We start from the raw sequence: 26,384 nt of genomic DNA on the forward strand, positions 1-26,384 counted from the left end.
TGTTTTTAAAGGCCTAGTTAGAAAGCACACAGCTTGCTACTACTGCTGTCAAAAATGGATCACTTTTGCAGTGACTATTTGCGTGCCAACTTACTGTTGTGCAATGCACACTGTCTCCTGTGTCATCTCTGGCTTTGATCTAGGAATAGATCCTGACAGCCCTTACTGATGTGCAATTTATTTGACATCCAAGATGTGTCACCTATGTGACTGTGGGCAGAAATAAATTCCCAGACTTTGAAATAAACACATTTGAGGTTGTATGAAGAATACACCTAACTGAACACAGATAGTGTTGCTTTGGATTGAAAAATGAATGGGGGGTTGAAGGCAAGCTTAACTTTTACAGTGCATTAATTTTAGTTTGGCATCTCGTGAACTTTAGATAACCTAAGGAAGATGCTCTAGGATCCAAGGGACAGGGACCAGGGAGTGTCTAGGGATCTGTGCACCAGAAAAGGGAGGATGGCTGATGGGTGCTATTTGTGAGTGGATATGTGCTAATGTGGCAGATGAAATTTAGTGATGACAAATGCAAAATAATGCATGCAGGGAAAATGAACTGTAATCATGCATTTACATTGATAGGTCCTAATTGCACTATTATCACTCACAGAAGAGCTCTTGGAGTCATTGCAGAGAGTTCTCAGAAACAGCAGCGTGGTACTCGACTGGAGGAAGAAAGGCAAATTGAATATTAGTAATTGGTAGGAAAAAATCAGGAAGCAGAAGTTAAACAATTGTTGTATCAGATCTATCGGTGCCTACGTCTTGCATGCTGAAGAGAGTCAGGTTACCCCATCTCAGAATGCTGTAGGTGACCTAGAAAAGCTACAGCGAAGTATATAACCACTTCCATATGTGAAGAAAGGAAATAGATTAGGACTCTTCATTTTGGAAAAGAGACTGTGTACGGAGGATAGATGTGACAGAAGCCTATAAAATCATGAATGGTATGCAGGTGGTGAATAGGGAATGATTGTTCACTATCCCTCATTTTCAAAGAGCTAAAGGTAATCAAATGAGATGACTTTTGATTTGCTACTTGTTAAATAAAAAGAATTCCAATGACTTCTAGTATCTGAGGTGGAAGACACCTGGGATTTCTTTAAGATACTAAAACTGGAAGTAGTGTATGACCCAAGCAAAGGAGAAGAAAAGACCCCTAGGACATAAGTGGATAAAAAATAACCCCAAGAATTTAATTAGGGGTATGTAGACACTCTACAAGTATTAGGAAAATCAGATCAATAAAGACATCTTGGTGTTAGAGGCTATGGGAGTAGTATGAGAATTGATCTCAAGGAGGCTGGAGGGAAGACCTATAGGTACTTCATCTATAAAAACTGCAAAGGAAAGATAGAGGAAGTGGACATCTATGCACTGTTACTGGAGTTGAGATCAAGGATAATTTAGGTATGATCCTTAAAAGTAAGCAATAACTTAAAAGTAGTGCTTTGCTTCTTTTTCAACAAGTAGGATCACGTAAGAACAGATATGCAGGCTGAGAACAGGGTCTGTCCAGCTTCAGCTGGACTCCAGCAAATGTCCAGAACAGAAGAGGAACAGAGCAGGTATATCCTATGCTGCTTGATCCCTGATATTTTCCAGTCTTTGTATGCTCCACTTCAAAGACAGACCTATAAGACTGAGAACACAAAAATGGGAATTCCCACAGTTAAAGAGGAAGCATGACTGTAGTTGAAATAACTGGATGGTCTGGATATGGGAACCAGAGGAAGAGGATGAAATTCAGTAAAACAAGATGCCGACATGTAATTATGGATTTATAACAGATTGTTTCACTCTAAACCAAGAGCACGTTGCCAAGGCTTTGCCCTGCACATCATGTAGCCCTAAGAAAGGCAGATGTGGTCCTAATCATATCAAGTGTAGGCTTTCTAGCAAGGCTAAGGGAATATCAGCATGCACTGAGATCAGGAAAAGGCACTGGGGAAACCTTCTCTACAGCTTTGTGAGTAGAATGGTGGTTCATGTTCATGAAAGAGTAACTCAGCTGGAACAGGCTTAGGGACAGGTCTTAGGTTGAATGGGGCAAAGAAAAACCTGTGGCCTCTCTTTCTGCTCCTGGAAGGAGACAGACTGCCCAGAAGGCAGTTCTCACTGATTTAAAGGGGCAGATTTATCAAGGCAGACAGGCCATCAGAGGTATTTTTGCAGGTGTCTGTTAGTTCTTGTGTTCATCAGAATAATCATAAACGATCTGGATGAGATGGTGTGTAAACAGGTCACACTGTTTCTCAATAATATGTATACAGTAATGATGGAGACTGGCTGTAAAGAATTGTAAAAATTATACCAAGTGATAGAGGTATGAAATGCCAGGTACATAAATGTAAAGTAATGCCTATTGGAAAAATTATTTTTTACTTTACATGCCCTGTAAGTGATGCTGAGCTAGTTATTATTATTCAAGAATGAAATGATGGAGTTAAGAGTTCTGTGAGTATGTGAGCTCTGTGCTCCCAGAGGCAAAAAAACCCTCAACAACCCCAAAACTCAAGCCAAAATTGAATGTTAGGGTTTATTAGGAAAAGAAGAGAGAACAAACCAGAGAAAAATTACAATCTCTATATAAATACATTCTAAATAAATCTTGAATGTGCAGCTGTACCTCTGCCCCCTCTGCTGTACCTCAAAGGATGTAGTAGAGTGGAAAATGGCACAGAGAAGGTAACAATAAAAAGAAACTGGATAATAAAGATTACATAATTCAGTAAAGATAAAGATTGCAAGGACAATCAAAAGGCTTCTTCTGTGTGAGGAATTACTGAATAGGCTAAAGCTCTTCAACCTCAAAAGGAGACAGCAGAGCGGGTATCAAGGACTTGAAATCATGAGTGGTATGGAGAAGGTGATGCGAGCATGATTATCTGCTCTTTTTCTACTGTGCAAACCTGTTTTAGCAATTGAAAAGCTCAGGCAGCACATCGAAGGATGTACTTTTTTTTACAGAAAGTGTAGCTAAACTGTGTATCTCCTGGCCACAGGATGCTGTAGATGCCAAAAGGTTGGTTGGTATCCAGGGCAGCCTAGACTCAGTGATGGAGGAAAAAAATAATCAGTGGCTGTTAAGCACAAAGATATAAGCTCTGTTTCAGAAGGTCCTTATACCTCCAGTTGTGGGATGCTGGGAGATTATGTCAGGAACTATTCCCGGGTGCTCATTTGTATAGTCTTCCCAAGTCATCTGCTAATGGCTGCTGTCATTGGACAAGATGCTGAAGGAGGTGGACCTTGAGTCTGGCTCAGTAGAGCTGTTCCTGTGGTTGTGTATTTCAGAGGGGAACTAGATCAACTTTTTTTGCTTAGCCAAGCAGAGCACATTCCCTAGAAAATACTGGCTGTTTATGAAAGCATCTGGAGGTACACATGAGGGTGAAAGGAGAGGTGTTTGAGCTGGATGACAGTGTCTGCATGAGAACCCATGGCCTAAACTGGCCAGGCGTAAATTTGTGTTGGAAATCAGAAAGTGGCTCCTAACCCTCAGAAGGTAGCAAGATTCTGCTAGAAATAGGACTTGGTCAAGTTGGAACTTGTGATGGTGGAATTCAATGAGGATCTGGAGGTGGGGCCTTCCCATCATGGGGACCTGCCTTCTGCATATCAGTTTAAGATGGCAAAATAACCCAGTTTAGGGGAGTGAGTTATTCAAGGTGTTCATAAGGTTTATCATAGGGCTTTGTGTTAGAGCTGGTCCTATTTAACAGTGACCTAGAAGAAGGAGACAGTGTTGTATTAGTCACATTTGCAGCACTCTCTATTCAGGGAGGTTTGCAAAAAAGAAGGATATAGAGGAATTCTTAATGAAAATGAGAAATATGAGAAATAACCCTAAGCTCATGTGGACTGTATACTGAAGAAGAAATATAGGAAGTGCTGGTTGGCCCTGGTAACAAAGGCCTGTGAGTAGAGGGGATCTGTACGTTACAGGGATGTTTCCAGAGGACCTTGATCACAGGAGAGAGATTGTGAATTTGACCATAAAGTTTGGCATTCTCAATCTCAAATCAATGAGGCCAGCTTAAAATTGTTTTGGGTTTTTTTGGCTTGTGAACCTGAAGGATGCATTCCATTCATATTTCCAAGCTTTGTTTCTCAGTTAATAGAGCTAAAGTTTTCTCCTAAAAAAATATATATATGATAAAAGGGAGGGGTGGGTGGTCAGGATATCTCTTATAATCACAAGACATCAGGAATGAGGGACAAATGGTACCCTGAAAAGTACCAATGGTCAAGGAAGTTGTCCGTGCATGTAGAGATATCTTATTTTACAAAGAGACGGTGTACCCTCTTCAAAGCTGGTAAGCCCCCAGTTGGACTGTTTGTGCATTGGATGCTCATGAAAAATGTCTATGAGGAAGTGTTTTCTGGACAGAGCCTTAAGGGAAAGAAAAAAGTAGACCCAAGGGAATTGTGATCAAAATCCCATCTACCTGGGGTAATAATAAATTGTGTGAAATAGCTGAAGGTTGTAGCTGTTGGAGGGGAGTGCTCTGAGAGAGGATGTGTGAGTAACGATGTGTGAGTCTGTGGCATAAGGCAATTAACAACTGATGGGCTGCCTCAGCAATCCTTATGCAGATACCTTTATGTGAATTCCTGCTGGGGAAGTGATGGATCCTCCCTTGATGATTCTAGAGGAGTTGTGGAGCAGACAGCTTGGATTTGACTGCAGGACCAGTCTTTCACTGAATGGGATGGGAAGGCAGTTAGCAGAGTAACTGTTGAATATTGCCTTCCCCAGGTTTTAAACTTTAGCAAGTGACAGTTGACATGAGGAACAAGGTATTGGACATGGCCACATCCTGAGGTATTGCTTAAAGAACCACTGTAATGATCAGTTTGACTTGGGAAATTGTAGGTTGGGGGACTCGCCTCTGAGAATGTGAGATGGGCTGAAGCTGTGAAGGACTTCAAACAGCAACAGAGCACCTTGTGTGGAGACGTCTTGCTGATTACGGCCTTCGTCTCCTACCTGGGCTACTTCACCAAGAAATACCGTCAAGACCTCCTGGATGGAATCTGGAAGCCATATTTGCACCAGCTAAAAGTAAGCCCTGATTTCTCTGAAAAGCTGTTGTTACTGGAATTAACATGGCCATAAATTTTGAAGTCCACAGGGGATCCCCCAAGTGAGGGGATCCCCCAAATAAGGGGCATCCCTGTATCCCCACTGAGTTGGATCGAGGAGCAAGACATAGCCACACTTGATTTACTCCTCTCTAGGGAAGATGTTGCATTGTCCTTGCTCTGTGCAAGTGACCCGATTCCTGCATGTACAGAGGAAAATCCCCAATGCAGCAACCCAAACATGAAGCCCAGTACCAATGCTGTGCTGTTTTAACCAGGTGTCAGGGATGGCCTAGAAAGAGGGAGGTAGTATGGAGAAGGAACTGCTTGGAGCAGGCAGAGCTCACTGCCAGCTTCCTAGTAGGCTTGGAAAAACTCCATATGGTTCTTCATGCTGGACACAAGCTCTGTTCACGCTGGCCGTGCCTCTCAGCTGGGTTTACCCATGCCTTGCTCTTTGGACCAGATGGAGACTATTGTGCTTCAAACTTGTTTAATATTTCACTAATTTTTAAGAGGTCCTCTCATACATCAGTAAATGCAAGCTCTCAGTCTCCTGCAGGATTGAGCTTTTGCACATCAGTACAGTAACTGGATGTTATAAATCCTGGTGAAATGCCAAGAAGCTTTCAAATAAGGTTCCAACAGGGCAGTGATGCCCAAATCAAAAAGCTGAGAAAATCAGCAAGTTCCTTAGAATGAGAGAGGAAAAGCTTCATTCTGCATTTCTTAATACTAAGCCAAAAATTTAGTTAAGAACGGCAATATTGTTCCAAAAATGACCTGACTCTGTGCTTAGAAATTTCAAGGAAGTGCCTGTATTTCTAACAGAGAATTAAAGGCCCATTCTGCTCACAAAACTGGCACAAATAACTTTCTGGTTCTCACACCCAGAAATGGCCTCCCATGTCAGAGGAGTGTTTCTGGAACTGCTAATGCTGTTTTGCAACACAACAGCAGGCTTACAAGGGTGTTAATTATATTCTTCCAAGCTGTCATCTCAGAGAGCTTGTACACAGCAGAGCGTGATCTGAGTCTGCTTGGCTGGGCTGTGGCCTTTTGGGGTGCTTAGTGCTCTGCAGGCAAAAATCTTTGGGTTGCTTGCATAATTTGTGTTCATTTGCAACAGGATTGGGAAACGATACTAGATTAAAACTATCCTGTAGAATGGGAAGCCACTGATAAATATGACTTAGCAGTTTTTAATTAAGCCAACTTTTCTTGAAATACTTTTCTTGCTCATCTCTGGAATATGTTGCAAGTCGCACTCGCCACTTTTTGCTGATACACTAGGAAGCATTTCTCCTCTCCTCCCAGGTGCCAATCCCTGTAACTCCATCCCTCGACCCTCTGACCATGCTGACAGATGACGCTGATATAGCGGCTTGGCAGAACGAGGGCCTGCCAGCTGATCGGATGTCCACTGAAAATGCCACCATCCTGACCAACTGTGAGCGCTGGCCCCTCATGGTGGATCCCCAGCTGCAGGGTATCAAATGGATCAAAACGAAGTATGGAGAAGACCTCCGAGTGATCCGAATTGGGCAGAAGGGGTAAACATCAGCCTTATCACATAATAATACCTTTTAATGGTTATCTGCCTGTCATATTTGATGAACAGTGTATATTTAACTGCAGCCATCTGAGCCAATTACATTGAGGAAAACCCTCAAATGTATTTGTGCATCAGCTGCTTATTCATTACCAAAATGATAGAGATTTCTCATTAAATAGAGGGTTTGTTTAGTGCTTGTCTCAGTTACCATAGAAACTCCTCTGAAACTGAGAATGGAGAGAGCTGTGTGCTGGAGGCTGAGTTACATGTAAGGCTATGGCATCCTCCATCGGGCTCATCCTATGTGTCGTGTCCTGACTCAGTTTCACCCAGGAGGGTGAGTAGGGCTTCCTACATCTTGGAAGAAGAGAGAGGGCCTGGGTACGGAGGGTGAAGCTGCCACGAGGGTCACCATGCCCTGAAGACCAGCTAGGTTAACTCTGCTCCCACACTGGCACCAGCTAGGAGGTTCTCATTGCAGCACCCCTGCATTGATCTGGCTAAATCTTTTATGGGAAGGCTTTTCTGCTCCTGGCTTTTACCTCCACTCAGTGCACAGGCCAGTCTTCTGCTACCTCAGTTTGCACCTATTTCTACTCACTAGTGAGGAGTCCCATCTGGGATGGAACAGACCCAGAGTCAAATCCCTGCTTGGGTATGAGTGCTGAGATTATTTTTTTTAATACAAAGCAAAGCATTAGCGACAGACGAGAGTGACCCCAGCTTGGTGCTTCCAAATTCTTGTAGCTTTGGAGATGTCTTGGGGTTGCCCAAGTTGTTTTGCTGGTGCCTCCTCTGCTTTCCTCAAAGAAAATAACAAGAATTTAATAGATTTGATCTTGTGTGGGATGAAAATACAGCTCATTATTCACTAGAGCAAATTTCTATTTCCTGGCCAGCCTGGTCACCATGCCTTGCAGTTATTCAAAGCAGTCTGTGAAAAAGTAAGGATTCCAGAGGAGGCACCTAAATAAAAATCTCCAGAATGGAACAAGAATAGACCCTGTAACATTCATATGCTGCCATTACAGCTTGCTGTGCAAACACAGCATCTCTTTTTCCCCTCCCTCCCCAGCCATACACCAGGCTGGCAGATACTCTAAGAGGGGAATTTAGTGTGTTGCTGTGATCTCAGGGCCATTGGCTAAAAGCATCATTCACTGCCCCATTATAGTAAACACGGGAGTGTTTCATCATCTGGGAAATGGTGCTTCTTTGCTTTCAACTGCTTTAAGAGTTTTAAACCCACATCCCTCTCTCCTTCAGGAAAGGGCCATTTGAGCAGCTCTGGAGGCAGCTGCTGTCATTCTCTCTGACTGTTTCTTTGTATAAAATATTCCTAGACTCAGAAAAATGGGGGCTGCTGATCAAGGATGGGGTTTGCATTGTGTCAACCTGTTCCTTTAAAGGTTAGACCTAAAAGTCACTCTGAACTTCTTGTCTTAGATTTTTCTGTTGCCTCTTTGGGTCCCAAACTGTCTAGATTAGACAAGGAACCTAAATTTTAGCTAGTGGAGTTAGCTGGAGTGATTCAGTGCAGCAGTGCTGGTGCAACAGCACCCAGAGCAACCTCACTGCCTGCCCAGGGCCCTTCTCTCCTCTTTACAGAGAAATTATGTGAAGTGCAGAGCAGCCCTGAAGGAGAGAGCACAAGCACTTGACCCTGCCCTTCCCAAAAAGCATCCCAATGCAGAGCATCCCCATTTTACAGTTAGGCACTGGGCAAAGAGATTCAATTCCCTCATGAGGAAAGAAGCTGTCCTAAATGTGACACTAAACCCTGGGCAAAATGGAGCTGAAACATGCTCTTTGTCCTTGCTTTTATGCAAGATTAACTGCACCAGTGGGTTCTGGGGGAAACAAAGTATTTGCTAAAAATAACTCCAAGCTGTCCCATCTTTGTTCACTGATGCTTGTGCTCTTTTCTTGGGAAAGAGGACGCAGTTGTTATTGCTTGCCCTTGCGACGTCTGAGACCTGATTCTCTTTGTTGGACAGCCAAGAGTCTGCCAGTGCCACTTTCTGCACTGAATGTTGACACCGTCTTACCCCTCTTTCCCCCTCACAACTGCTGGCATGTGTATGTAGTTGCCATCACAGTGTGGAGCACCCCTCTGTCCAGCATGCATCCTCCTTGCTGCAAAGCATCACATCCAGCCTTGCTGTGGTGGGTACCAATGCTGTTCCCCACAGGTATTTGGACACGATGGAACGAGCCCTGGCTGCAGGAGAACTGGTTTTGATTGAAAACCTGGAGGAATCCGTGGATCCAGTTTTGGGGCCCTTACTGGGGCGAGAAACAATCAAGAAAGGAAGGTGAGCTTCAGGGACATTTAATGGCATGTGTGAGTGGTTTCTTTGTGCTGTTGTGCTTTTTGTTCCTGGCCTCAAATTGTGGGTGTTCACATACAGCAGCACTAACATCCTGCCTTCAGAAGTGAGGGCATTTTAAATCAGGCAATCATAGGTAATTCAGTCATAGGATGGTTTTGAAATAAACCTAGATTTTTCATTTTGTTGGACAGTGTCATTCAAACCTCATGTAAAAGAGACCTGTAATTCTCCTTTTGTATAGTGACCTTGGTGTCTGTAATTGGCTATCCTGACACTGAATTATTACCAAAATAGCTATTGCTGTTGTGAAGAAAAAGTAACCTTGAATTTTAGCAAACACTGTGCACTGCTTAGGAATGCAGCTACAGGTTTAAGCACTAAGAATATATAAGTGTTTCTTAATGAGATCAAGTTCTTCATGGCAGCTGCTGGTCACCTTCCAGCTGAGAAGAGGTCAGTGAGAGGGGCAGCAAAGGAGTTCACTTTTTCCTTCTTTCTATATGTAAAGTAAAATAAGCACATTTTAATGTGTGCTCAAATAATGGCAACAAATAAAACCTCGTGTTCAGTGCTGAACTTGATTCAGGGACTCTTTTGATGTTGTTTTCGCTGGCTTTTGCAGAGTGGAGTCATCTGCCTTTAGGAGGATGCATGTCGTTCGGGCTTTTAAAAGTCTCTGTTGCCAACAGCTTTGCCACTTGCAGGAGCCCGGCATGGGCTGACCTCTGTGCCTGCTGCAGTGCCTCACAGCACGGTCCTACTCTTGGCTTTGTGCAGTAAATAACAAAAAGCCTGTTAAGCTCTGCCTTTCACATTCCTTAAGTACTTTGAGGATCGTTTCCTGAGGTGCCTAAAATATCCTAGGATGATGCAAACTGCTGGGAAAGGCAAGCTGTGTGGAAAGTTTGCAGGGGAAAAGGGTGGCTGATGGTGGCTTCAGCTGCAGGACGGAGGGAAAGGATCATTTCAGAGGGAATGATGGTCCCAGTGAAAGGGATTGCAATGTTTGAAAGCAGAGATGGGGGTACAGCAGAAGTGGTGGGACTCCTGAGCCCCCCTACAGTGAAAAACCCAGACATCCCCTTTTGGGATTGTATGTCTCTGCTCTCAAAACTCCCTATGAATTCACTTGTTTCCTAAGAAAGGGAAAATAAGTCACAAATCAAATAAAATTCCACAGGTTTCATGTTTTCCAGGACATGAGCCCAGACTCCACAGACAGATGCTGGTAGTCCCAGAGCAAGAAGGTTTTTTGAGGTTGGGGCTCTCGGCAGTATTTCTGGGTGCTGCTGTGAGCTGCGTGTGCTGCGTGATTTCTCTCTGCCTCGGTTTCACAGCTGTAAAAACAATCGAGGTGGCCAAGAGGACACCTAGTGAGCTGATGTTTGACTGGAAAGTGTATTCAAATTCCCGTGGTAACACCACTGTTCCCGGAACAGTCCAACTGCATCCCTGAAAGCATTTCCAGTTTCTCTTTTCCTCTGGCTCCCATGGGCTTTGTTAAACTTGGTTTCAGAGCATGTTGACTCTTGAGGTGTCTGTAAGTTTTAGACTTGATGTCAGAAATGCAGAACAGGAGAAGGCTGGGTTTCCTGAGCGGTGTTACCTCCCAGGAATGGCAACCAGCTGCTCTCCTAATCATCTGGCTTCACCGCTCAAGCTCAGTGCAACCACAGAGTCGGCCTTATCTGACTAGGCAATTTTAGCTGTGGCTAAGTAAAATCTCAATGCTGAGAGGCTTTTCCTCCATGTAACTCCAACTTTAGGTAGAATACAGCCTCTGTTAAAATCAAGGAGGGTTCATGGTTGAACTGGCCATCCTGCTGCTGGAAACCATGACCCTTCTCAAGTAGGATCCAAAATTTGGGGGCAACTGTCTGGGGTTTTTATCCTAAGGCAGAAGTGATTCAGGTGTATCCAATTTTAAGTACTTTTTTGCTTTAATAGTGATTTCTCTGTGAAGAGTGCAAAGTCCCATGCTGGTAGATGCCGTTGACTGATACCACCATTTGTCTTTGGGTGAAATGTCCTGGAAGAGACGTGCACTCATGCTCCTTTTGCTCTAATTTCAGGTACATTAAGATTGGGGATAAGGAGTGTGACTTCAACCCTGCTTTCCGTCTCATCCTCCACACAAAGCTGGCAAACCCTCATTTCCAACCCGAGCTGCAGGCACAGTGCACCCTCATCAACTTCACTGTCACGCGAGACGGCTTGGAGGACCAGCTGCTTGCGGCGGTGGTCAACATGGAGAGGCCTGACTTGGAAGAGCTTAAGGTCAGTAGCTGAGAGTTTACACTGGGAGCAAGTATAAATAATAATAATAATAACATTAATAATTATAGTAATAAATAATAATCATTATTGTTATTTAAAACAAATAGCATTTCATGTGCAAGGTTGCAGAAATTGCTGAGCTCATCATAAAATCAGGTGATTTCCCTTGACTGACAAACATTGAGGAATTTTTTTCTTCAGTCTTTTGTTTTCTTGGTATTTTGGGAGCACTTAGACGGCAATTTCAAGTTTTTTCTCCAAAAATTTGGGAGATTTCTTTTCCTACTCCTCTTGCAAATGGAAACTGAGATTCTCATTATATCATTTTTTTCTGGACTTCACAGACTTAATTTTAGAGGTAGGATTCATCTCACTCAATTTTAGGCATTTATGGTATAAGATTCCCACTGTAAATATTGTGAGGCTGGTAATGAAATTTTTCTGTTCTGGTTCTTCCTCCCACTTGATTGTAAGAGGCAAAAATGTTCTCTCTCTCTCTCTCTCTCTCAATAAGTATGGCTTCAGTTTGAAGATAATTTTTTACAGAAAATCCTTTATTCTAATGGCACATTTACCAATGTAACAAATATGTATAATACTAAATATTTACTGAGAATGGGAACAAATTTACTGCACATGTTCAGTCAGGCCAGGCCAGTTTTGTAATAAACTTTTCATTTAATGAGGTTCTAAAGTACGTTAGCTGTGCAGCCTTAATGATGCATTTAGTTTTAACCAGATTCATGTGCTAACGAGCCAAAAGATGGCATCAAAAATACATAACGAACTGATTTAATGTGTAAGCCATGGCTATCTCACTGGGACTGTGAGAGACCCAAAGCCTCTTGATCAGGCACCCGTAGCAGACGCTCAGCACTGGGTTGCAAATGCTACAAACAGCCGCTTTCCTTTGCTGATTTGCACTGAAGGGAGCTGGGGGGCTGACAACGATTAGCATACTGGTGTCATTAACGGCTGTTATGTTAAGGACCGTTTCTCTTAGCCTCGGCAGCATCGCTGTTAATGGTTGCTGTCACAATGAGAAAGGCAAATTCAATATCATGTGCAGTCAACAAATCTACAATTAGGCTCTGAAAATTAGTAACTCAAAACCAACAGCACTTCCCTCCCATGCTGTAAAAGAACTGCGTATTAGAAAACAGTGAAAATGATGTGAATTGGGGATCGCCTGTTTTGAAGTCCCTGCTTCTTCAGGGCGTGTGTGTTGTGGGAAAAGGAGGTTGGGCACAGGACCAGGGAAATGCGTCCCTGGGTGCCAGCTGTGCCACCAGCTGTGGGGGATGTGGGGCTGTAATCTTGCTTCAGAATGCACTAAGCAGATACAGATTGGTGTGGGATGTAATTTTCTTGTCGTTTAAGAATATTTAAGACTTTTTTTTTTCTCCATATCACCACAGCAAGGTAATATCAGAGCCCGCTATCTTTCCTCTCCCTCTCATCTACTTTCCTCCTGCTACAGTCCTGCTGCCCCAGCAGGTATCAGGGAGGAGAAAACCAGCCTGGTATTCAAGATGTTCTGCGGAATGGGGAACAGTCAGTCAAAAAAAATCTCTTCCATGCTGGGATAAAAGCAGAGACTTCTCTCCTTAGACATGGTGAAAGGGGCTGGCAATGGCTGCAGGTGCACTGACCTCTGCGGATGACTGCTGGCCAGGGGCCCAGTACCTTCTTCTGCCCCTGGTCTATTTACTGATGTGAAAAAAGCCACTAAGGCTGTTGTCTGATAGCTGTGGGGAGCTCCTTGAAGACACAGATTTGAGTCTTTGGATTCCCCAAAGGTGAGGCTACTTCTCTAGGTGTGTTTTAATCCATCCTCTCTACCCTGGGACAAAAGGGGGAAGGTTTAGGGCTTGGCTCATGAGCAGATGGAGGTGACTGCTACTGTACTGCGCAATAGTTACTGAGCTCAAAATCTTTTTATGGGCAAAGATGGAGCCTAGAATTTATTGTTAGTAACCTAATCAAAATTCATCAAACGGCTTTTATTAATCCAATTACAATAACAGTAACATTTTCTAAATGTTTTCTCAACACCGTCTGTTTCCATAATCTTTTTCTTCATTGATTCCCAGCTATTCAGTCTTTCTGTTCCTCCTTATCTTTGAAGCTATCTTTATCTGATCCACAGGATTCCACTCCTGTTACAATGGGTGTTCAGAGTCTGAGACCACATTTGCACTCTACCATATTTTGGTTCTAGAGACAGATCAATCTGTCCAGAATAACTACTTACTCTGACTCTAAATTAAAGCCAGGCTAAAACAGTTAAGGCAGTAGTGACCCGGCTGTGAGACAATCACAGCTAAGAGAAGCTGAAACCAGTTTAGGCCAAGGCAAGCAAAGCCAAGTCCTGAGACCTTCCCTCTCAGGTCAATACAAAACTTCTGGTCTTTACTAGTCTCATTTGCAATTTCCTTTTGCAAGGATGACTGTGGTCCATGTGCTGGTGGAGCTGCCTGTGGTCCACATAGTCTCCCACCTTCACCACACGTCCCTGTTTGGACTGAAATGTCTCAAATAGCATTTGCGTCAAATTCATTGTCTGTTTAGTGCTGAGAACAGCTGTAGGAAGGATATTTTGGCAGTTGTGTCCCAAGCTATAGGTGGATAAGCCATGAGTTAGGGTCCTGCCTTGCTGATTCAGTAGGTAATGTGTGTGTGAAAGTCCCTGCACATTTAGTCTGTGATGGACAGTGTTGAAGTTCTTCTTCAGTAAAGAAGGTGCTTTGCAGGAGTGCACTGAAAATATAAGGATTATTTTTTTTTTCTCTGGTTTGTGATATTAAAATAATACAATAAAAGCAGCAGAAAGGACAAGGGGAGGAAGGTGGCTACTGTGGCTGAGCTAGGAAGGGGTTGGTAGTGAATCCTGCAAAACTGGCCTGTAGCTCTGGTGAACTTTGTTTGTTTGTTTGTTTTCATGGAATAAAATTTTGAAGGCTCTTGGAGTAACCTGTTTCCCAGAAGCAGCACTGTTATCTATCAACTGTGAAATAACAGATAATGAGCTCCACTGCAAAAATAAGAAATGATGACCTTGCTACTGCTGAAAACAATAGCATGATAAAGCTGCAACAGATGGAGGCTGTTGTGGGGAATACAGCATTGTATGCACTTCTAAGGGTGCGCTTCAGAAATTGCGTGGTGATTACAAGCTATTGGAGCAAAAATCACACACATCCTCATTAATAACTCCAGGGCTTACAGTCCATGGTCTGGAATAATAGCTTGCAAAATGTCGTTTTTCAAGGCATGCTATGCTTGAATGACAGGAATGCACAAAATTAGCCATGTTAGTTTTCTGTTTCAAGACTTGTAAAATATTTACCACCATGGGCAAACTCCTCTGTGTAATGCCTACAGAACAGGCCTTTAAAACCAGCCATTTATAGCTGAAATACCAATAAAAGGCATGCTTCAGTGCACACTCTGCTGAATACTTGGGTTGACATTAACATAGAATGAGTGTGTGTGCAGCAAGTATATGAAATTTCAGCCCAAATATTGAAAGATGACTTATTAATGAAAGAGTTAGTTAATCTGCTTGAATACCTATGATAACAGAGCAAATACTGCTGGCTCCCTTATGTGTTGTGGGATTCAAAGAGACATAGGGTCACATTTCCCATTTCTGAGGCTCTTCCAGACCCCGTAGGTGGTTGGAAGGTGTGGGTATGTTTTCCAAAAGCTCTCTTTGGAGCATTAAATCACTTGGTGTATGACATTGAATCTGTCATGTGCCAGTCACCGTGACCCAGAACTTGTCTCAATTCCACGTGCACCACGTCTGCTACTTCATGGAGCTGGCTATTTTTTGCAGGGCTATAAAACCCGCTTTTGCAAGTTTCTTGAATTTCTTGGTTGTGTCACTTAAATACAGTCTGAGGATTTAAAGCTGTGTGTCACACAGTAGTGTTTTACGTACCAGGGTGTTAGCAATTGACTTCATTTATGTAGAGAATAGTCACCAGGCTTATATCTTAGCAGCTTCCAAATCAGATGGACAGCTTTTGCACAGGATGTTTTCTGTGATAACGCTAAAAATAAGCATTCACAATAGGACCATGTAGCAGAATAACGTAATATACCTGAAATCCAGGAAAAATGCCATTTTCCTCAGCAAACATAGAATAGGGCAATCACATTTCATGGGAGAAAGCCTATTCTGGAGGATCAGTTCAAAAGGGAGGTGGATAAGAGTCTTTGTTTCCACCATGAACAGCGTTAATGACTGGCATTTCTGCAGAAGAGAGGGAAATGGAACAAGTAGTGGATATTTCACATAAATTGGAAGAATTTGCACTATAATTCAGAAAATCTGCCCTTGAGGCAAGAAGGTTGTTACTGGTCTGTACCTGCTAGGCTGTCTTTGTGCTGAGTTTGCAAATCCTTTGGCAGGGGAACTTTGTCTTTGCATGTACAGCTTCTAGCATGGTAAGCCACTGGTCCCAGTGAGATCTCGAGGCCAGAATACAAACAGGAGCAGCAATCAAGTGAGCCTGTGATTTTGCCCTCAGTTCTGAGCCTGAGATGCGTTGTACTCATCTCTGGACCCAAGTGACCTTGCTGCTGGTTTTGCCATCAGGTTTCAACTGTGTGGTCCTCGTTGCTGGTGTGACTGGTTCTGGTGTGTAGTGGCAAGTGCAGGGGTTCACCAGGAGTGGTGAGAAGCAGCAGGGGCTATCCAGGCTGACTTCAGCCCAATAGATACTTCTAAGACAGAGGTGCAGGAGATATATTTGAGATGGGGGATGAAGGTCTTTTCCTCCTAATTAATTTCCAGAATTTTGATACGTTCCTAGTGAAAGGGCTTAGTTCTCCTGGTGCTTTCTGTGCTGTTCAGGGTTTCTCTGAGTTGATGGCTTGTTGGATATGGAGTGATCAAAGAGTTCTGCCGATGCCCAGGAGTCGCAGAGAGCAGGAGTAAGCAATATTGGACTATGGCAATTGTCAGTTAGAAGCCTGTTCCCATATCAAGGTAGTTAATCTTTATTTTACCATGTGTTTTGTGGCTAAAACTTTCTGAATTTGTTATTTGCAGTCAGATCTCACAAAGCAACAGAATGGATTCAAAATCAGCTTGAAAACGTTAGAGGACAACTTGCTCTCCCGGCTGTCATCAGCATCTGGGAACTTCCTGGGAGACACAGCATTGGTGGAGAACTTGGAGATCACTAAACAGACGGCTGCAGAAATTGAAGAGAAGGTACAAAGATAGTGATAGCCTAGAGAAAAGCATGTGTGTGATGTTATCTTTAAGGATTTCTGGGTGGAACGTAACTTCTTTACTCTGCCCATGTCTGCCCCTTCTGCTGAGTAGAGAATAGAAAGTGGTATAAATTGAAGTGCTCTCCATTCTGGACAGCTTCAGGCCATTTAGTTCTTTGGAGCTTTTGTATGTTAAATGGCCTATTTAAGACCAAGAGAAAATGTCAGTGCCTGATGTAAAGACAATAAAATTTACACACTGTATCAAGGCAGCTTTAAACTGTTCCAGCATAATCTTGAATACATCACACTTCCTCAATTAAACTGGATTTTAGTACTGACTGGGGACTGGAATCTGTTGAGTTTGCGATCTTGAGTAAATCTGCAAGAACTTGGGTATTTCATACCCTTCCATTCCTTAGAGTATAAATCAGCGTTTGTATTAGCTGTGCAGTGTCAGCATTGCCACCTACCTAGTTCACCTTGCTAGCTAAATGGGGTTTGTTAAATGCACACTCTGCCACTGAGGGAATTTGAGAAGTGTGGTTGTCATACCAGGATTGCTATAGGACTCCTGTATAGCCATTCTCAACTGCTTCCTTCTGCAGTCCTGCCATCTTCACAGCCTACACTCGTCCTCCTCTAGCTCACTGGCCCATGCTGCCTGGATAAGTTACCCATGTGCTGGGGTTGGGCTGGAACTGCCTCTCACTTCCCAGTGCTGTAGCCCCAGCAACCAAGAAACTAAGTGATCCTCCACGTTAAAAATAGAAATTATTTCTGCTAGCCATATGTGGTACGTCAGATGCATTCAGCTCCCTAAGGAGGGTTTGCTTGAACCCCCAAAGGGGATGCTGAAGGGATGTTTTCACCTGGCAAGCTTGGCATCTCCGTCTTGAAGTAGGTGTTCCTCAGGTGCTTCAATTTCTAAACAAGTTGTGGTCGTAAAGCTGGTCACTGCCAGCTCTGTGGCAATAGGGATGAATTTTGGAGTTCGCACATGGTTTTTATGAGTTTGGTACCCACATGGAAAGCTGTCTCAGGGCCCCGTTAGAGGCTTCTCAAGTCAACCCTTACTCTGTTTTTTGTCTGTCTACCCAAAGAAAAATGTTTGGCCAACATTTTCCTTCCTATGGAAGTCCTCCCTGTTCTATTTATGGAAAGCAACTGTCTTCCCCACCTGTGGCTTTTATTTTACTAGATTTATTAATCGTTTTGGCAATGGGATATCTAAAAGTTAGTTGCCTAAGTCTAAGCTGGACTCTGGGCTCCCTTTGTAGTCAGTGGAGAGACATGGGTGCTGTCAAAAGGGAGACTCATCTGATGTAGACAGGTGATTCATGGCCTATGCGGATGCTTGTTTCTGCAGTAGATGGTGAAGCTGCTCTTTGGGGTCACAGATATTACAGTCCATCATTGCTCATAGGGATGTGCAAACAGACTAATCCCACAGATCCCAACATACGTTGGGTGCACACAACAGATGAAGGCTCAGTCTGTGCTTCGTTGGGAGAGTTTGATGTGCCCCAGCCAGATGTGCTGACCAGCTCAGGTCACGACAGAGGGAGACCCAGTGGCGTGTATTTTGGTGGGGGCTGTGGCATGCCCTCATGGCTTGTACAACCTGTGCTGAGCCCTTTTCTGCCACATCCCCGTTGCATGGTTTGCTAAGCTAGCTGGATCAGCACTGGCTCAGCAGCATGTGGCTGTGTTGCAAGACACTTACGACTGTACATAGCCAGAGTCTAAAATAATGCCCAAGAGGCTTGAGGATGTCACTTCATGCTGCTGAAGTGGAATGAAAGAATGAACAGGACTGAGACAATAATGGGGTGATGTATCTGCCAAAAGAATTTTCACCATGTCCATCACAGCAGACACCTGGCCAGCAAGGTAGGGGTGTGTTAAATGCTTGTGAGGAAAGACAGCAAAGAGCTGTTATAAATTAGCAGTTTTCAGCCTTGGGGAAAGCTGCCTCAAGAGCAGCACTAAGTCTGTTCAACCCTGTGTTATTAATGACCTGCACAGGAAGGGGGATAATTAGAAGGAGAAACTCATTGATGAGAAAAAACAATTCCAGTTAGTAAAGAGCAGGGATCCTAGTGAGAAGCCTGGAGGGGGCTCAGGAAAACAGAGGGTTGGGCAACAGGGTGGTAAAAGCAGTTAAATGGAGAATGTGCCAGAGGAAGGGGGTGGTGGGAGCAGGTGGCTCAAGCCTGGCTGCACCACGGTTCAGAGGGCAGAGGCTGGTCCCTGCAGTGGTCACATGCAGGTTGCCCACTGCTTGGCCTGACGTCTTTGTGGCAGATGTCAACGCTCCCCTGGGCTGCGTACTCAATTTGCAAAGATGTTTTCACAGTAATTTTGTTCTGTGTTTTCCTCCCAGGTCCAGGAGTCTAAGGTGACAGAAACCAAGATTAACGAGGCCAGAGAGCACTACAGGCCTGCTGCCGCGCGGGCCTCTCTGCTGTACTTCACCATGAATGACCTCCATGCCATCCATCCCATGTACCAGTTCTCTCTGAAGGTACTGTCCCCATGAGCCGTGGGCCGTGCCCACGGCTGCCGGAGGCAGTACCGCTGCTTCTCTCTCTTACTGAGGTTCAAAGTCATCATCTTGGGCCTCTTTGGGGTATTTGAACTCCCAGAAAAAAAGGTGATCTAACCGAAAACATTCTGCTGATCTGTTTTTATGGAGAAGTTGCCTGTAATTTATTCCTTTATATGTCTTCTTAACATACATTACTCTTAAGTTGTGTTGTGATAGTGTTTAGTGCTCATTGGGAAAGATTTATCCCAAACACTGCAAACGCTGAGCAGAGTGCGTTCATTGCTGCCCTCGGTGGAAGGAGCAGAGTTTCAGCAGCACCTGCACAGACCCAGTGAGGAGTGGTCTGAATGCCAAAAGAAAAGGTCCCTCTGTGCTGAGCACTGATTGTGGGCCAGGGTCCCTACTCAGCTCTGAATTTGTCAGTCAGCCCACTGCAGGTGGTCAGATTGGGATCAGGTTAGATGAGCCTTAATTAGCTTTTCTTTCTTTTGCTTGGTTTCTTTCTAAGCAGTTGAAGTCTTCTGGAAACACACAGTCTGACTTAGCAATGCATTAACATCCTTTAGTACTAAAAATCCAGGAAATCTCTTTGCAAAACACAACCTTACAAGCCATTTGTTCTTTCTTCTATATTCACAGCCTTGGTGTGGCAGAACAAGGTGACCAATGGATTTAAAAATATCATATGGGAAAAGAGCCAACAAAGTACTTTTTTCTATGTATTTTATCTGTTTATGCACAGAGATTTTGCATGGCATTTGGAGTCACTTGTTCCATTAGTTAATCTTTTCTTTATATTTACATTGTTTCTGTATCTGTGATGCCATCAGGGCCCTAATGCCTGTGCAGCTATTTCATAAGTTAACAGGAATTGCCACAGCGCTTAACAATTATCCAAGACCTTGATGTTGCAACAGTCCTGACTTCCCAAATGACACAGTATTAAAACGTCGCATCACTCTCTAAACGCAGTCCTGTCCCACTGAGACCACATCACCAGGGATTTATTGCCACCTTCTGTACAAAAGGCATGTAATTCCCTACTTCCATCTCTACAACACAAGAAGGGTCCCAAGCAGCTGGGCCTTCAGGAGCTTAGATGCTTCCTACATTACAGTTACAGAAGCCTTTCAGGTAGTCCACAGCATGGTGTGAAATCTTACTTTGGGTTAGTGTCTGTGTATGATCGGTGTGAAGGAATAGGTAGTACGTGCATGACATGAATGTTCACCGCCTTTTGGTATGGGCCTGCACACATGCTTAGCTACAGTCTGGGAGTCCTCTGGAGGGCTGTGTTTCTGCTCTTCTCACAACATTGTGTGGCCATCAGACAGACAAGCAAGCCTACAGCCTAAAATGTCCTTCGACTAGAAGTCCAGATGGGATTTATGGGTGTGTTACCACCTTGTAGTGTGGCCGCTGGCAGTCTCAGCTACAGGCATGCTCATGATGGCAGTATGAACACCCCAGTGGGGACCATGCTGAGAGGGAGACCACTTCTTGCCCTGTGCTCCTAAAATAGATGTGGAAGAGACATAGCCAAAGGGTCTGCACTCCAAAGGCCTTGCTGCTTTTCTGTCTTGTCTAAATAGACTACCCTTCCCTGCATAGCAAGTGTAGCTCTGTAGTACATGGACATGTTACATGCAGAACTAGGAGTGATGTCCCTCCCTTGGAGAACATTCCCACCAGGAGCTGTTCTCACCAGAACACTGGGAGAACATTTTCAGTGTGACAGGTGATTTCAATATAATTATTACTACTGATAGTGATGGGGCTGAACCATCCCACTTGCCACGTGGCAGCAGAGCCCCGTGGGAAGCCAGTAGCTTTTTTGGGAATCAGCATGGCTGTGTTTTCCAAGCTTCTTGACTATCTTTGAGACACCAGTGCTTCTCTTTATGGCAGGTGTGAATAGACTGAGACTCCGCTTGCCACAATGGGAGCTAGATCTTTAGAACAAAATATATGACCAGTAGTGAATTCATAGTTCACGTTTTTGCTTGATGCTTGGGCATCACTTGATCAGTTGTTTTCTGTTCCCTGACTGGTAGGAAGTGGTCCCCTCTATCTTTGAAGCTGCTTAGGCAGGGGTCTCCTCTTTGTGTGCTCTGCATGTGCTGCCCTTGACACTGGGAAGTCTGGGTCCCTCAGCAGCTTCTAAGGACCTGCTGCAGTAAAAATGAAAGTACAGACAGTCCGTTGCCTTGGCAGAGGAGTCTCAATAGGTCTGGCCAGTAGACACCCAAGGGCCTTTCAGGGTATTTATCAAAGAGTTTGGGTTTTAATGTTTTAATAAATAGAAGACCTTTTTTTATCACAGGACAAAGGTATTTTGAGGGATGGAGGGTTAAATGAGATGGCATCCTAGTCTAGAACTTCTTCCAAATTATTTTGTACCTTGACAAGTGACCTGGAAAAAGTAATTGAAAAGAAAATACAATATTTTGAGCCTCATCCACAAAGAAGCTTTTCTTTTTGATATCTACGACTCGTATGTTGAAATAATTTTACCAGGAAAATGTACAGAATATCTTTTGTACAAGGGTGCCCTTTGAAAGATTCATTCCTTACACATACATAATAGATATAGGAGTTTCTGAGGTTTCACCTTTAATCTATGTCTTCTGTATTTTGTTTGGTTTATGTTTTCCAGTTAACACTAGCAATGTGTATAAATACATAGGAAATTATTGGGTGAAATGTTTTTATCTAATAAATTTTGATGACAGATCATAAAACATTGTGTAAAGATGCACAGAGATGATTTTAAAATACTTACCACACAGCTAGAAGCCCATTATAAATTAGAGCACACAAGATTTATATGCTACTCTGCAGCATGTTTTAACACAATTTAAAGAAATGTTAAGCAGGAAAATGCATTCTGCAATTATTTAATAATGCAGTAGGTATCAATGTTACTTTAATTTGTTGAAGCATCATTCTTCCTTTGTAGAACCTTAAAAATAATGCTGCCAACACAGTCATGCCTTGTCCAGTTGGTGCTATTAATTTGTATTGGCCTGGTTATTTCCTATTAGTTGGGTCCCGGTGTATGGAGCCTTTGCATTGCTAATCAGGATTTAGGCTTTTTTTTTCTTTTTCTTTTTTTCCAGTTGCATTTGATAATTTGCTAATGGGTTTTCTTTGGACAGCTCTGAAAGTTTTTTGTCTTTTTTCATTTAGATCAGAAATGTTACAAGAATCCTTAGTATCTTACAGGAGAGTCATTCTCGATTCATGCACTCATCCCCATGGGGACTTTACTGATTGGTTAATCCCACTTCCACAAGGCAGAGTCCTACCTGCCCTTCTCATCTAGTCCTTTGCTGAATCCGGAGGGTAAAATACTCACGGGACCTTTTTTTGTATTTAGGGGGATTGCTTTTTTCTAAGTTGAAACATTTGTGAAATGGGAGGTATGCTTCCCTCTGGGAATACCACTGTCTTTTGGTTCAACATTTGCAGAGAAAGTGGACTGTGTAATCCCTATGAGAGAGCACATTTGGTCAGAGAAATGTTTCCTATATCCATTGTGTCTTAATTCAGTCAGCCTGTGTCTGCACTGCTTTCTCAAGCCCAAGAGAGTGCAGTGTCACAGGGAATGTCATCATTGCCTGGCTGTATGTTCCTGAAAAAGCAGCTAAAGGCAGATGCAGTGTCTGGTCTCTAGATGTGGTCCCCTGCCTCCTGGAGCTGGTGGGCCACGCTGCTGGGCAGATGGGAATGCTTTGTTTGTGGCCCCACAGATACAGTATCTGAGTTGGCTTCACTTATTGCAACACTTCAGATGATACGCAGGAGCATGTAAAAGGCATATAGAAACCACTGGTGTCCTTCTGTGTCTCCCCACCTAGGCGTTCAGCATCGTGTTTCAGAAAGCCATTGAGAGGGCACCTCCAGATGAGAGCCTCGCAATGCGCGTGCTGAATCTCATCGACAGCATTACCTTCTCCCTGTTCCAGTACACAACCCGGGGGCTGTTTGAGTGTGATAAATTGACCTACACCGCTCAAGTTACCTTCCAGGTAAACTTCACCATTTCATGCAATTTGTATGCAATGATTTATTTTACAGGCAAAGATATTGGCATGCAGAGAAAGATCAAACTGTCACAGCTGTGGCCTTCAGCATCAGAGCAGCAAATACAAGGGCTGGGGAACTGATTTCTTCTCTGCCTCTCTTGCTGATAACAGTCACAGATGCTGTGTTTGATTTGCATTATGCTGACAAATGGTTGGGAGTAATACCTGCTTGCAAGGCCTGAAAAAAAGGGCAAAGCAAGCTGGTCTTGAAGGCTTATTGGTTTTATCCAACAGAAATGCTTGCTACATAGCTGCTATCTTTTGTCTAGTACATTAGTATAATTTTAGTCTACAATCTGAGCAAGGAGACCTTTGTATATCCCTATGCTGAAATAAAATTCAATCAATAAATAGTGCTTGGGATGATGTTGCGAAGTTGTTATTAAGTTTGTGCAGTGAATGACTGTGTAAATGCCCTGACATGTAGAATGCAGATATGAACCAAGTTTGAACTGCTGAAATATTGTGCAGGTCTAGTTAACCTTGTCCAGTGATTGCCATGATTTTTTTAATTTTACATAACAAAATACTATGTGTAAAAGGGAAAGTAAGTATATATATATATATACACACATATATATACATAAAATGGACTCTATGAATATATTGCATTAATAAATTGTCTGTGTTTAAAAAGTCAGCTTATATTGTGCAATGTCAGCCTTAATTCTGACCCAAAAGATACCTACATTTTCTAATATATAAAGTATTTAAATAGCACATATTGTGCTTGTAACTACACTGAGCATTAAAAATAGTTAGTGGGTCACTTTAACCTGTCAGGAAAACCATCATCCAAAATTTCAGTGTGTGGAGGCAGTTGAGTGATGAGGCACAGGATTCTCCCATATGAAAAAGCAGTTGGCTCTTGAATTGAGTACCTCATTACCGTCATTGGTGGAAGAGATGCCAGGCACACTTCAGATGCCGCTGCCCAGTGGGCAATAATGAGATACAGTCTAGATAATCTGTGACAAGGAAATGACAAACTCACCACTCCAGCACTGTTCTTTTTCCACCCAGAATTAACGTTCAGGATTTTGGAATTTGTCTCTGAGATTTCAGAAGTCTGGCAGTGCACTTGGAGCAGTGGCTCCAGCTGGGCTCATGAGCATGTATGGCTTTCCAGAATTAACTTGAACATTGCTCTGGCAGTTATACTCCATGTATTCCTGAAAATCACCATTGATGGTAAAACCATTGGTAATAGCTGAATAGCCCAGGTGCTTTTCAGTGTTTGAGACCTCAGGGACCTGCTTATTCTCTTGGTGCATGTACCATAAAGGTTTTGTGTGGGGTTTTTGTTTGTTTATTTTCCAAAACACTCTCAGTATGTCTCCACTTACTTTCAAAATTGAACAGGATGATTAGAGATGGACAAGATCTTGGTAGCGAGCCCTACTGTTGCGTTAAAGCGTAATGAAGTTTGGCAGAAAATAAAGCCCCTTGCATTCCAGCTTGTCCTCAGATATCAGAGGAGCTGGGGGTGGCTAGGCTTACATTCTGAGTGATGCCCAATTCAGCACTATAAGTCCTGTCATGTTCAATATATTGAACTATCATGATTACGGATGCACTAATAGTGCACTGTACTTTTGATTTAGTCACGTTCAACGAACTAGAATGGCCAGACTTAAGGAGTTTGGTCATGTTCAATGAACTATCATGGCTAGATTTTAATGAACAGTACAGTTTATTAAAGCAACAGCAGAACAGGTTCTTTCAGCTTGCCAGTGATAAGTACACTGTCTGCAAAGCACATGCAAATAATAATAGTCGTAGACAGCACACTACATTATGGAAAAAGTCTATAGAGATTTCTAAGTTTTCCAGGAAGCATTCGGTATAACCAAGTGTTTGAATCGTAGCCAATAGGTGTCCCTATGACGGGGAAAAGAGATTCAGCCCATCAACTGATCCCAGAAGTCAGTGATGTCCTCCCGACTTGTCTATGGTGGTATCTTCCCTGACATTCCTCCTCTCTTAAGCCCTTTTATACTATTTTATTTTTAAGTGGAGCTTGAGTGACTCTAGTCATACCTTTATTATGATTGGTGTAAAATCTCCTTGCTTTACTTTTAAAGGTATATGCTAGAGAAAATTCAGAGCACATGCTCAGTGAGGGGTTGTCACACCTTTGAAGTGGGTAGCTTTTAGGATGGAGGTGTGTTTTGGTATTATAATGAGATTATAATGAGCAAAGGTCCATGTCAGTAGTCCAGAATGGGGCACTTATGATATAAATCAGAAGTAGGGCAGTAGGTTGACAGAAACCCCATTATTTTACCTCCTTATTTCAGTGGATTCAATGCAGGGACCTTCCATTCTTGTTCTTATGGTTCCAGTTCCCCATCCCTGCAGTGATATCACAGAGCCTGGCCACGGTGTCTCCACTCCGCTCCACCCTCCGTGTTGTTTCTCAGAGTCAGCATACCAAGCTTCGCTGGTGTTGCTAACATCTAAGGTTGCAGGTTATGTTGCTTAGGGGATTATTATGGAACAGATTCTGTGTATGCCTACCACATTCCATCCCAGAGGTTTACCTTCCCTTAAGAGGGGGATATATCAGTAAGTCACCTCCAGCAATTGTTCCACACCTAGGGATGCATGCTCTGGTTCCTTTCAAGAAAGTTATCTGTTCTCTAGCTGCAGATACCAAGCACAGGGACCTGCAGCATGCCCTGCAGCCTGTGTCTTTCCTGGCAAGGACTTCTCCGTAGTGTGTTATCTATGAAACTGGATCACAGCCCTTGCTACATAGTTTTCCCAAACTTTGGTCCTCTTATATTGCCAATCTCCATACTCTTTCTTGGTCCTCCTTTGGGGACACCCAAAGCACCTACATGGTATGTTTCATCACACCCCTCCAACATGGGGCACTCTATTTTTTAGCCACACGTTTGGCAGCTACATGAGTTGAATAATTAATCTGCTAGAGTATATTGCTGCTCTGTATCCTGGCTGCTCAAGGATATTTTGTTTGTTTGGAATTACAGATACTTCTGATGAGTAAAGAAATCAACACAGTAGAACTGGATTTCCTACTAAGATACCCAGCACAGACCAGAGTCACAAGCCCTGTGGAGTTCCTGTCTAATCACTCCTGGGGAGGAATCAAGGTATCTGCTTCATTTGAACCGTGTGAAATCAGCATCCCTTATCTCCTTTTGCCTTTCAGCAAGCTTCAGGTTGGTCCTTATAGCTTTTGGTGAACAAAGTTCTGACCATACAAGAGAAGTAGCACAAAAATGCCAGAG

The 26,384-nt window shown here is 43.3% G+C and overlaps 1 protein-coding gene across 1 annotated transcript in view; it reads left to right on the forward strand.

Moving 5' to 3' along the window:
• DNAH9 (dynein axonemal heavy chain 9) overlaps positions 1-26,384 on the forward strand; it is a 209,010-nt gene that overhangs the window by 115,280 nt on the left and 67,346 nt on the right. Inside the window, exons 52-59 of the mRNA XM_075044848.1 lie at positions 4,886-5,074; positions 6,412-6,647; positions 8,842-8,964; positions 11,055-11,259; positions 16,322-16,486; positions 18,875-19,015; positions 22,900-23,070; positions 26,124-26,246. Of these exons, the coding sequence (XP_074900949.1) occupies positions 4,886-5,074; positions 6,412-6,647; positions 8,842-8,964; positions 11,055-11,259; positions 16,322-16,486; positions 18,875-19,015; positions 22,900-23,070; positions 26,124-26,246 (1,353 nt within the window). The remainder of the gene's footprint in view (positions 1-4,885; positions 5,075-6,411; positions 6,648-8,841; positions 8,965-11,054; positions 11,260-16,321; positions 16,487-18,874; positions 19,016-22,899; positions 23,071-26,123; positions 26,247-26,384) is intronic.

The sequence above is a fragment of the Buteo buteo genome, chromosome 13, assembly GCF_964188355.1.
Source record: "Buteo buteo chromosome 13, bButBut1.hap1.1, whole genome shotgun sequence".
Lineage (NCBI taxonomy): Eukaryota > Metazoa > Chordata > Aves > Accipitriformes > Accipitridae > Buteo > Buteo buteo.